We start from the raw sequence: 12,534 nt of genomic DNA on the forward strand, positions 1-12,534 counted from the left end.
CCCAGGAGCAGCGACATAGCCAGTTGGCAACAGGATATGGCGTCCGATCATGCACTGATCAGGTGGACGAGTGAAGGGCATTTTTATTGGCTGCGGCAAGTTGCAGCTAACCTAACAAATTTTAACGCTTGTGAGCAATCAAGAAACTTAATTAGATTTAGCACTAATTCTGTAATATTTCCCATTTTACCATTCTTTTACCCGTAAAATTCCTGAAATATAATGAGATAGTTTTTTATTCACAGCATTTGCATATTAAGAGAAGGTCACAATTCCGTCATGGTGGCAATGGATTTTTTTTATACAACTCGTCGTTAGGCCGTTATCAAGGAGTGAATACTCGCTGTTATTTTTTTCATCAAGCAATAATAATTGAAAATAAATTAAATATAAATATTAAAATATTCGGACCAGATATTTACAAACAACCACTGCATTACACGGCGATGAAATTATATGCATTGGGAAATTTCCTAACTCCATCGTATTGGTAATCGGTGGTGACCATTGCCCTCGAGAAGCGCAAGAAGAGAGACATACGCAATAGATAGCCATAGTGATTAAGGTGCTTGTCCCTAATGGCGACAGAGAAATCTTAGATTTCAGGAAGTTTGTATATTGCGTTTATTCATAGAGATTATATAACTTATGAACTTATTATTCAACAATGTGGGTGCTTGCCTTCATGGCATATTGCTAATCAAGGATTAAATGACAACGCAATCGTATTTAGATGTTTTTTCCATGAAAAATGATTTCCAAACTCTACGAACACGCTACAATAAATCAGAAATTCGTGGCGCAATCACAGGATCATTAATTAGAGCCATTCCAAGGACTAGAGTATCCCGCGCGTTATCAATGGAACACTGGCATACTCTGTGCTGTGGTTACATTAGTCGGCCGAAGCAATTTTCGAAAATATTCAACTCAGCGTTTTCGTTTAAAGGAAGGATAAGGATTATAACTAAATAAATTTATAAGTTCACCCTCATCTGACCTCAATTGAAATGGATATAGGGAAGGTTGGGCTCAAGGACTGCGGGGATGTGCCGAAAACCGGCGGAAAGTTCCCCAACCTTGATAAAACGTGGCTTACATCCCCTAGGTGGGAAACAGAGAGGAAGCTTCAAGGTTTAAGGCAGACAGCACCAAGAGTCAATGGCAATGGAGGAAGTCCACGCACGCTGCACGTGAAAGCTGAAAAAAAGCAAGCCAGAGCAAGCTGCTGCGCTGAGCACGTGCAACAAATAAGGACAAGAACAACCGACGGATGATATAAGAAAAATGTCTTGGCCTATACAGAATTTATGAAAATTCCCTCATGATTGTTCAAAATTCACGCTCATTCCCAAACCTGGCGGCTCAGCTCTCATGCACTGTTACGCATAGTTAATATTCAAGCGCACTCCTGTATGACGCACGTAGGCGCGATAATAACAACGCAATTACAAACATTACTGCGCAATATAAAGCGAACTTCAACGCCGTTGCGATTGAAAATTAAAAAAAAGATAAATGAACGGGTAGCACAGTTACAGTTGTTTATCTCGTGTCTCCTCTCATTGTCAGAACGAACTTTCTATTATAAGAAAAATTGTTTTTCTTTCTTTTCCGATTTCCGCACGAGGTGAATGACCAAGTCGCTCGCAGGCAATAAGGGAAATGTTTAGGTTTTATTTCCTTCCACAGAGATTTGCGAACTCTTCATGCAGTCTTTCAAATCTATCGAATCCTTCAGTGTTGGCGGTAATTTACGACGGTAATAATTGTGTAATGTGCAATCACCTACTACATTTAGATTATGAAAACAGGAGGGATTTGAGAATCCACTTCATGTGAGCTTTATTCTCGCATTTTTGTTTCAAGCGAGAGGTTGTCATTGAGCAATTTCTCCATACTATATGGCTACGAGAGTACACTCGTTTTCCATGCCTTAACGCAGAAGCTTCTCCATTTATGACCTGTCAGTGAAGTAAGTACATGACCCTATACTGGTTAACTGATTTTAAAACGAACACTAAAAACTCGAATACTCTCAAAAGTATGAGGTATGTACATAACTCAAACCTGAAGGCCGCGAACTACCATCCTCGTCCCTACATATCAGGGACGCCGACTTACAAAAATTATTGGGGGGGCCCAAACTCTTAAAAATCTTACCCCGAGAAATTTTATAAGTAGTGAGTTTTAAGTTCATTAACCATTTTAGAAGAGTCATATGATCAAAATTAGAACTCTGATAACTCGAATCTCGATATCTGGACACTCCGGGGAAAATCGACAAGCCTGACACATTTTTTCCTCACACCCATATAACGAATTTTTGAGGGGGCTCGGGCCCCATGGAGTCGGCGCCACTGCTACATATCTACAATCGCATTTACAATTGATGCCAGAACGACATAAGAACATCGCTCGTGGTGCAACTACATCTGTTGGGGATGCGTAAGTTCAGCTTCTTTTGTCATTCTCAGATAGAAACGAGGGGGAGGGAGAAAAAAGGAAAAAGCCGGCCGGGCGATTATGTAGGTCACAAGACCACAGCCGGTGAATAATTAAAAGTTGTATAAATTATTTTCCCATGAAATCGCACTTGTTGGAGGCAAATTTTTTGCCAAAAACGGTGCTGGCATATTAATTAAATTCAATATAGAATACATATACACTTCTATTCTTATACTACTAGTGAATCGATGCCCAAACTACGCAAAAAATGTAATTATGTGCTATGATCTATGTTAAGAGAAGCTAAGTCTTAAACCCTTTCGCTGCTGCATACTGTCCAGAAACCTAACCGTAACATGCGGCTAAAGAGCTGAGCTCATAGCAGGAAGACAGAAAAAGTACATTCACAGAAGCATACCGAGCGAATGTACCAGGTATATTCAGAGCAGTGAAAGGGTTAAATATAACAGTGTAATGGCCTCATAAAAATTAAAATTCAGTCTACAGGCCTGTTTACACGATACATTAACACGTACGAGTTAATGTAGGTTTGCGTGAATGATTTTTGTGGACCGGAACGGAACATGTACAAATGCATGAACCAAATTAGAACAGGTTCTATTTTCTGTGCATGCATTCCCACAAGTTGGGTAGTTACACGGTGCATTTTGGCGTTCATTCTCGCGTTCATACATTTAGACATTAACCCGTACATGTTAATGTACCGTGTAAACAGGCCTGAAAGATGTAGACAGTGGCGGATCCAGGATAGGGACAAGGGGGGGCTAAGTAACCTCCTAGCAGTACTGGGGATCAGAGCAAAATTACCATTCCATCTAGTGTAAATTGGATACCCATGGAGGGGAGGATCTGCCATTGGTTTGTAACAAACCAAAATCGTAAAACAGGACCTAATTTTAGGGCAACTTTTATTTCAGTTTGTTAAAGTAGGTAAGTATATCTGAAAATACATATGTCAAAATACATATGTACAAAGTGGCAACCTCCAAAAATTTTGATTTAATCTAGAGTGTGTTTCAACCCAATGGAGGGGAGGGTATACCCCCCCCCACCCCCATTGATCTGCCACTGGTGGTAGAACTAGAAATGATACATAAATTTAAGTAATCTACTGGCCACATGGCAGATTTTCTTGAAAGTTCCATCACTTATGCTGTAGAATTCCCACTCCTAACCCTATTCTTCATAAGGCTAACCTATGTCAAACTTCTCCACTTGTTATCAATGGACAGGAATGTCTCTATGGCCTCTGAAGTCCTCAGAGAAATCTATTTAGCATATAAATGTTCTTGGGACATGAAAACTCTCATCTGTTTCTCGTAACTCTAGCTTCACTCCCAAATGTGTAGGCCATACAATAACAACATTTATGCCTACAAACAAAATTATTCAATATCTCAACATGCATACCAGCCGACAGTCCTTCCTTTCCTCAATCATGTTGAGTAACTTGATGAAGTTGATTGTTTCTGGTGATACTTTAAGGAATTTACTGAACATTTTGGATGAAAAATTAAACTTTGTTTTTCATTCAAAATGTTGAGCAAATTCATTTTTCTCCCTGCCCATAACACAATCTCATGTAATTATGATTTATTAGGGTTCCTGTCCATTATTTGCAATGAAATAATGGACAAAGGCCCTTTTCCTCCCTTCACCAATGCACCTTCCTTTGCTGGTGTTATTCTTTTCTTCACCTCTTTACTATCAAGCAGTTGCCCTTCAGATCTCAACCTGATTTAGCAAATATCTCAGGGTCTTGGATTACATGCTCTTATTTTCTATGCTTATTTCTACTTAATTTGGCTTTCACTAACTATTGAGTTAATTTTAGAGTGGTCCGAATTCATACTTCATCAATGAAATACATAGCTTACTTAATACAACCACCAATGCCTGGAGACTTTTCTAGAAACTAAAAATTATTAATGTCTGGTCTTAAGTAATTTTAGTTACCTCAACTTTCACTACGAAGACTCCTGAATATGCATAAAAATTAAGAAATTTCAATGCACTTGTCTTCCACCTTACCTAATCTTATTCTTAAACAACCTTTCTTTTGATATGTTTAACACCAGCAGACATTTAGAATTCCTTTTAAAACTAAATGAAAGTCTATTGTATCCGGATTACCTAATAATACTTTTTAATGGCAAAACTACACACATTTAGGTTGGGATTCAAGTCCATGAGCTCCTTGATCCACTACTGAAAGCAATATAAAATCAATGGTAAAAGTCAGGAGGAGAAAAATTGAAAAGTATACTTAGGGACTCATGACTACGCATAAGGACACTGGGTGGGTCCACTGGGTTGCAGATAGTGGGTCAACCAACAACAAGTAAAACAACAGCTTTCTCCTGAGTAAAATATGCCAGAGGTAAATTAGTGCTCCACTAGGATTTGCAGATAGGGATAACCCAATAGGATACATTGGCCAAAGGAGATTAGATTATGAAGATAGGAACTTGGAATGTGAGATCACTTCCAACCTGCAGAAGACTGGAGAACCTGAAGGAGGAAATTTTAAGAATGAAACTGAATATATCTACCAGGAATCAGTGAAATGAAGATGTCAGAAGAGGGAGACTTATGGAGTGGAAGCTACAGCATAATACACACTGCATCTCTAAATGGCAATGCAGAAGTTGAGATACTGTTCAGAAAAATTGCTCAAACGGGAGTGAAAAGCTTTCTGCAGTGTAATAAAAGGATAAAAATCCAACATCGGGCTATGGAGATGAAGAGGTAGACATTCAGGAGGATATCATAGAGGCAATCAAACCGGGAGGAGGGGCAGAAGTATTGTTATTTTTGAAGATTGGGACATCACCATTAGAGAAGGCCAAGATACAAGAATAACTGGAGAACATGGTTTGGCAAAAAACCAAATGAAAGAGGAGAAAGATTACTGGAATTCTGCACAGACTATGAGCTAGTCATTGCTTAAACATTCTTCAAAAATAATAACCAAAGAAGATACACATGGAAAAAATCCAGGAGATGTGAGAAGATTTCAAATACATTACATCTTGGTGAAGCAGGGGAAACCCGAAGAAAGAATGCAAAAGCTATTCCCAGGCAGATATAAATAGCAACCACAATTGAGCACTAATGAAATGCAACCGAAAATTCAAGAAATTGAAGAGAACTGAGATGAACACATGGCAAGTAGAAAAAATGAAGTGTCTTTTGTATCAATATTCTAAGTAATCCATACATTCAAAAGATATAGTAAGGAGAAGTCAAACACTAAAGCATTGAGGCTTTGATTGGAGAGGGTAAGAAGGAAGAAGAGGGTATGGCTATAATATTGTTTAGTTGTAAAATCAAAGTTTAATAATTGAGTTTCGAAGGTTTTTTTTAAAGAAAATGGTCATGGTCCCCAACACGTTTTCCTTGAAATGGGGCTAAAGTAACAATTCTCTATGATGACATGAGGAAAACAATGGCAATGGAATAATTATAGACAACAATTCTTGTTGACGACATGAAATAAACAAAAGGAGTCATGTAATCAAAATAGTGGAGCTCGGTTGTACATGTCGTCACTCTCGATTTTTCATCCTGCATGCTTATCAATTGTGTTTGTAATTTGATTTTATGAAGTAATGGTACATATCATAGCTCCCAAATTTTTCTATGTAATTACCCATGACATTGTCTTTCCTTGATTTGTGAAGCAAAAGTGAACATTTCAAGTTCCATTTGTCTGTAACTACCTATTCAGCAACATAGGGCGTAATCGACATATCTGAACCAATATAAAATTTTAGAAAACCGTTTATCCGTTAACAACTTGCCTTCAAAGTCATCTATGATAATTTCAGCCAGGACAAGAGTGAGAGGTGATTCTATGGCAAGCACGTTCATCTGAATGTAATATTTGCCCTCAAATAAAATAAAATTTTAGGAAACACACAGTTTGAGCAGTGAATAGATTTCTTTGGTGAGGGAGGTTCACAGTGGTTCTGTTTAACAAATTTTCAGCATGCAAAAGAGCTTTGAATGAGGGAAATGAGGAAATAGATTGCAAAAATAAAAAGAAAACAGCTAAGCATTGGGCAGTATGATGATTGGAAGAAGCTGTTTGTCTCAAGAAACAGAGATGACAACTGCAAATAATGGTTTAAACCTTGACAGCTGGTGGTAAACTGTATTTAACCTATGAGCCAGCAAATTCATAGGGGCATTGACACTAGCTATAACTGGTGTGATGGAACATCTTGTTTGTGAAGTTTTGGTAAACCACACACAATCATGTATTGAAAATGGTCCTGTGAATAACACTGCATATGGAAAATTGCCAGTAAGTTTTAATTAACAATATGATGAGAATTTCATTAAGCAATAATCTATATTAACTGAATGGGTGAAACTTCTGTACATGAGAAAGGAAAATGATGAGGATATATAATAGTTAAGATAGACAAAAAAAGGTTGAACAAAGGAGGAAAGAGTGGTATATGATGATGGTATGGGACTATATATAGTCAACAGCGACAGAGGGCTCTTTGGATAATGAAGGTAAGAAAAGAGGTGAACATGGATATCCCACCTGATCTTCCTAAAGAACTTAGTAAAGGAATGGTACGGTATTTGTAGGAGGCAATCGACAGTTAAGTTATTTGGGCTATTAGGAAGGATAGAGGCGGGGTAGAGGGACCACGACTTAACGTCCAATTCAACAGACGGATGGCTGTTCTGTCTGTGCCCTCTACAAAGCACTCAAGCAGGGATCCAATAAATTCCTGCCACCACTAGGATTAGAACCCTGGTCCACTGGAAAGTTTGAAAGGAAAAAGAAAGACACCCTTAAGCATCACATAAGGAGGAATCATGGCCTGAAGAGTTTGTGAAGACATTCTGCCTTCCATTCTAATTAACTAACTAACTTAAGGTAATTATAAAGTTAATATCGCCATACGAATACTAACATAAATTTAAGAAGGGAAGTTTAGCCTAAAAACAGCTAAAAAACGCTGCAACTAGTATATTCGTATCCTGTTTATTAATTTTGTTATTCTTTAAAGATCTCTCAGATGGAAAACGTGGAATTCTCCACTGAAATTGAGATAAAACTAAAAATGCGCTTTTAAATTAATTACTTACTTCATACTCTTGAAAATGCATAACTGGTATTGAAAATAATGATGCTATCAATTCTCCAGTCTCTTTTTGTTATTTAGTATTTATTTTCGACTCACTATAACTCAAGGGAAAATAATTTCAGGATGTACGGACTGAGAAATCATTCTGCAATATTATAGAGAAAAAAACAGGATAGACTGATCAAAAATAAACCCATATAGTAGTGAAATTCTTCATTGTCCACAACTTCACTGTACGAATAAGGTCATACCAGAATACTAGATAATGGGAAAACCAGATAGAATGTTTCCTAATTCTTAATTAGCTACTACAATTAGTGTTTCATTATCTCCGTTAAGATATTTTATAACATTTATATAGATTTTTGTTTTTTTTAGTTGGACCTTGGCCCGTTAATTAATAAAAGAATATGAAATAATCTCCCTGGCCTGGCCGGTGCTAATGGCAATTTATTGGCTGATTCTACGACTAACAAAGAATCCACTACAATAAAACACGACTTACGGACCGAGAAACTATTACAATACCATTTATATTTTCCTTCTGTTTTGCACCAAACAATTCAAACAAAATATAATAATTAATTTAGAAGGAAAAGAATTTTATTTCATTGCACATTTGCGGCATGAGCAGACAAGGGTCTGCTTCCAAAGGGCTGACGTCATTTCTGATAAATTCTCGACATTCGTCAGGGAAGAATGGTGCATACCATGCATAAAGATACTGCACTGAGGATTAAAAGGTTTTGACAGCTGAACACAGTGGACCACAGTCATAAAACCACCGAGGACCATGCCCCACCACCACAACAACAACAACACTAAAAATGCGCATTACGCGCGAATTGTAAAATTAAGCTCTCAGTAGCTCAAAATGTAAGAGAAATAGTACCTTAAGATCAATTAGCGGTAATCCTTCACGATTTCAACACCCACTATCACTTAATTCATCCACTGACTTATATGAGAAGATTTTATTCAAAATCTCCGTATTTTCGTTCTTAAGTCGATTGCAACATGACAACAACAATCGAACGATAATTATCAATTCGATAGAATATATCGTACGTATCGATAGGTATTCTTGGCGATCTTCTGCGAAAATGGCAGTCAGTGGAAGTTCATCTGGATTTTTTCGTAAGTGTTTTTCTAGATAGTCTAAAGTGTTTCGGCTGCAATATTTTGAAGATCGAGGCTTTAACTAGCGTTAAGAATAATTAAATGCTTAATTTTTATTATTTAGGCCAATTTCCTGCCCTGAGGAAGTGGGCTTACAACCTTTCTGGTTTCAATAAGTACGGTGAGTACCACTCGTATGTTTGTTTTCTCGGATTTTATACGGCCATGCACTAATTTTAACGTATTTAAATTCTAGGATTACATTATGACGATTGTATTGATGAAAATGAAGATGTGAAAGAAGCTCTGCGAAGGTTGCCGCAGAAGGTAGTTGACGAGAGAAATTTCCGTATTCAACGAGCTCTGCACCTGTCTCTCACTAAAGATATCCTCCCTAAGGACCAATGGACGAAGTTCGAAGAGGTAAAGACATCGCATGTATTGATAGGCTTTCTCCTGGGGCGTTTTCTGAAATCTCATTCTCAATTATATTTTTCAGGATAATAGGTACCTGAAGCCGTACCTTGAAGAAGTGGAGCGGGAGCGTGAAGAACGGGAGCAATGGAATAAGAATTGAAATTTAGTTGCAAAATTTTAGAATATAGATGAACATGGGTCTTGTGCAGAATGTGAGGTTAGAATAAATTATTTGTATCCCTCTTAATGTAAATAAATCCCGTTGAAACATATCATGCGAGCTTCTTATATTGCTGCAGTGGAATGAGAGGATGGATAAACCTTAATTATCAGAGGAAAGTATGATTGATTCAATTCGTCGTTATATAACCATGTCATAAACTCTGAAATTATGTACATGATTTTGTTCATTTTTTTATCGCTTATGAATGATACTGACCCATTCGCACAACAAATTTAACGTGCATTGAGGAGATGATTGTGAAACCTTTGGTTTTTATTTTTTGATATCCACTGGCATACATCATGGGAAGTAAATCTTGCTCTTATTAGGCATGCCTTCTTTGGATTCTGTTCATCTCTTTTTCAGCTGTTCAAGCAAATTCCATTTGTACACTCAATCCTTCATTTCACTTAATGTGTGTAGTTAGTAATGGTGTTAGGTCATTGGGTTTGGGGGAGGTGAGAATGGTGTACATCTACATAACATCCTGCGAGCCAACTCTAGGGTGTTTGGCATGGGGTGATCAATCACAACCATGCAGTATGCGAGTGGATTCTCTCATGCTCACCACATGGCCAGGAAAATGTTACTGTTCGGCGAAGTATAACTCATGTATTATGTTTTAATCTTCGAGAGTCGAGTTGAGAAGTCTTACTGTTAAAAACCGACAATAAACTTGCTATTGAACCTGTGATTATCAAGGGAGGTTCAACTTTAGTAATTCCAGTCTATGACTTTTATCAGGTATTTCTTATAATCGTATCTTCTCGTGTAGTGCCCATTATATGGTTGCAGTATGCCATCACTTGCGAATGACATCCATTAGATACCTAAGGGTAATCTCTAGCAGTGGAGACAAAACTGTTGGTCAGTTTTCTAACTATGAGTACACCCAAAAGAGAATACTACTGGGCATCATTGACCATGAAAGTTTTTAAGTGTTGGATATCTTGTATTTTGGAGCTACATATCTCGCTGTTAAGCCCAAGGAAGGGTCATTATAAATCTGGCCTTTTGGTCAAACTATGAACCAAATACGGATGAAGTACAAAAAATAGTAACAGGCCTTAGATATATTTTCTTAATTTAAAATCAGTTACCAGTAACGATCACAATTATAAAAAGGAACTGTGTCTATATGAGTGCAGTTACTGCTTCTTATCGTGGATCATTTTTTTACAATAGGTATCCTTATATGTAAATATAAAATGTCTGTCCTATAGTGTTTTTAAAGTTATAATTGTGACTAAGTACTTCCTTTTGGTATTATCAAATTATTAAAATATTTTGTGTACAAATTACCTGTGAAGTGTTAGTATGCACACAATTTTAAGTAAGTTTATGGTTTCCACACTTATTCAATTAAATAATTGATTGTAATTACATGAATGATTATGACATATATTGTAACTTCATACTTTTCTCAATGCTTGTTATGGAGTAATTTTTTTAATCACACCATTTGACTCAATAATACTGTGCTAATATACAGTGGCTTAACTAAATGAAACAAAATTGGTTTTATAGGTCATAGGCCCCTTAGAAAAAACTTTTACTAAAGAGATTTTCATAGCATGAAGCTTATAATCAATATTCTCTGTTAATTTCACCGTCAGTGATATTTTTTCATAATTCTTGAATCAGCGTCCTCTCTTTATTTCCCTCATCCTCTTGTTCATTATCTAAGAATATAAGAGACTGGTCTCTTTCCCGCTCATGAATCATGTTGAGTCTGATATAAATATGCAATGATAGATGCAAATCAGTCAAAATATAAAAATAAATCAGCCAATTATAGACCTATTAGTATTCAATCTGTACATATATTGACAAGGGTTGTGGGAACCCTTGCAGTATCCATATTGACCCATACACCAGGCCCATGCTGGACCCCTTCTTAGGGCTGTGGGCGGCCATGGCCAGAGGGCGCCAGCACTGTGCACATGTAGCCCTACTGGGGGGCACCAAAGATTTCCAGGCTGGAGGGCACACCGGGATATGTCCCAGCGGCCCAGCACGGGCCTGCCCTACACTTAATTACATGTATCATTTATCCTGAAAAACATGGATTTAGACAGGGCTTGTCCACATGTACCAATTTGGCTGGTTTTACTTATTACCCTAACCTGCTCTTGGAAGATTAAAAAAAAAAAAACGTGGATGTGGTATATGCTGATCTTTCCAAAGTTTTTGACATGGTAAATCACAAACTACTTTTTCATTAAATTAAGACTATTAGGATACATGGCATAGCACTAAACTGGTTGAAGATTTATGTAATAGGCCATTGACAGATGGTAAAAATGGTTACGGTTAATTACTTCTCATATCTTTAATGCTTCCTCTGTTGTCCCCCATGGCTTCCATTTGGGACCTACACTTTTATTACGTTTTATGAATAACATATGTCAAGCTATCACCCTCATTCCATTCTATATTTACCCAGGTGACAGAAATTTTTTATGCCTATTTCTCCTATTTTAGATTGTGAGACTTGAATTGTGGTTACCAAAAATTTCATAGTGATGCACTTACAACTTACTGACTTTAAGTATAATGGAAAATACATTGTCATATTCTATTACAGTAAAACCTCTATGTAGTGAACCTCTCTACATCGAAAACCTCTATACATCATACCAACCCTCTGGTCCCGTCAGTTTTACATGTAAATTTATAGGCAAACCTCTATAGTGAACCTCTTTATATCGTAAAACCTCTATATATCATAGCAACAAGACACCCCGAGACGGCCTAACTACCTCCGCATTTCGTACCGAGACAACTAGAGACCATCAATGCAGCCGCGATAACGAACATGGAATGACATTATCAGCGATAAATGTTTCACGCTTATTTTTTTCTTATACACCATTAATAATTTTCACGTTAACCATTAGTTTGGGCCATTTTGTTCCGTATGAGAGCATACCTAACAGTAAATAAGAAAAAGGCATCCAACTCTCCTAATCATATTAAGTGGCAGTTAATGATGATGATGACAGAAGACATTGTTTTCTCTCAAATCATGGTCAAAATCTTGCGATAGCAATCGCTTTCATTTACTTATGGCTTTATTTTCTTGTAAGTGCCTACATACAATGTTCAGTTAATAAAAGAGGTGACCAGCGCAGCTTATAATCACTTGCTGGCGGAAATATTTCAACCAACTTCACTCTCATCCATGGAGACAGA

General features: G+C 37.2%; 1 protein-coding gene and 1 long non-coding RNA gene across 2 annotated transcripts; one reads left to right on the top strand and one right to left on the bottom strand.

The window, feature by feature from the left end:
* Positions 1 to 95: 95 nt before the first annotated feature.
* On the bottom strand, positions 96 to 8,551 carry LOC124153778. The gene is made up of 2 exons (XR_006863759.1): positions 8,473 to 8,551; positions 96 to 212 (listed from the first exon to the last, which is right to left on the bottom strand). It is a non-coding gene; the product is annotated as an uncharacterized LOC124153778 (long non-coding RNA).
* A 108-nt stretch (positions 8,552 to 8,659) lies between these two features.
* On the top strand, positions 8,660 to 9,388 carry LOC124153776 (cytochrome b-c1 complex subunit 7-like). Its single transcript, XM_046527133.1, has 4 exons — positions 8,660 to 8,717; positions 8,824 to 8,880; positions 8,956 to 9,122; positions 9,199 to 9,388. The coding sequence occupies exons 1-4, from the start codon at positions 8,684 to 8,686 to the stop codon at positions 9,274 to 9,276; spliced, it is 336 nt and encodes a 111-aa protein (XP_046383089.1). The 5' UTR covers positions 8,660 to 8,683; the 3' UTR covers positions 9,277 to 9,388.
* Positions 9,389 to 12,534: the final 3,146 nt, after the last annotated feature.

Source organism: Ischnura elegans, chromosome 2 (assembly GCF_921293095.1).
Source record: "Ischnura elegans chromosome 2, ioIscEleg1.1, whole genome shotgun sequence".
NCBI lineage: Eukaryota > Metazoa > Arthropoda > Insecta > Odonata > Coenagrionidae > Ischnura > Ischnura elegans.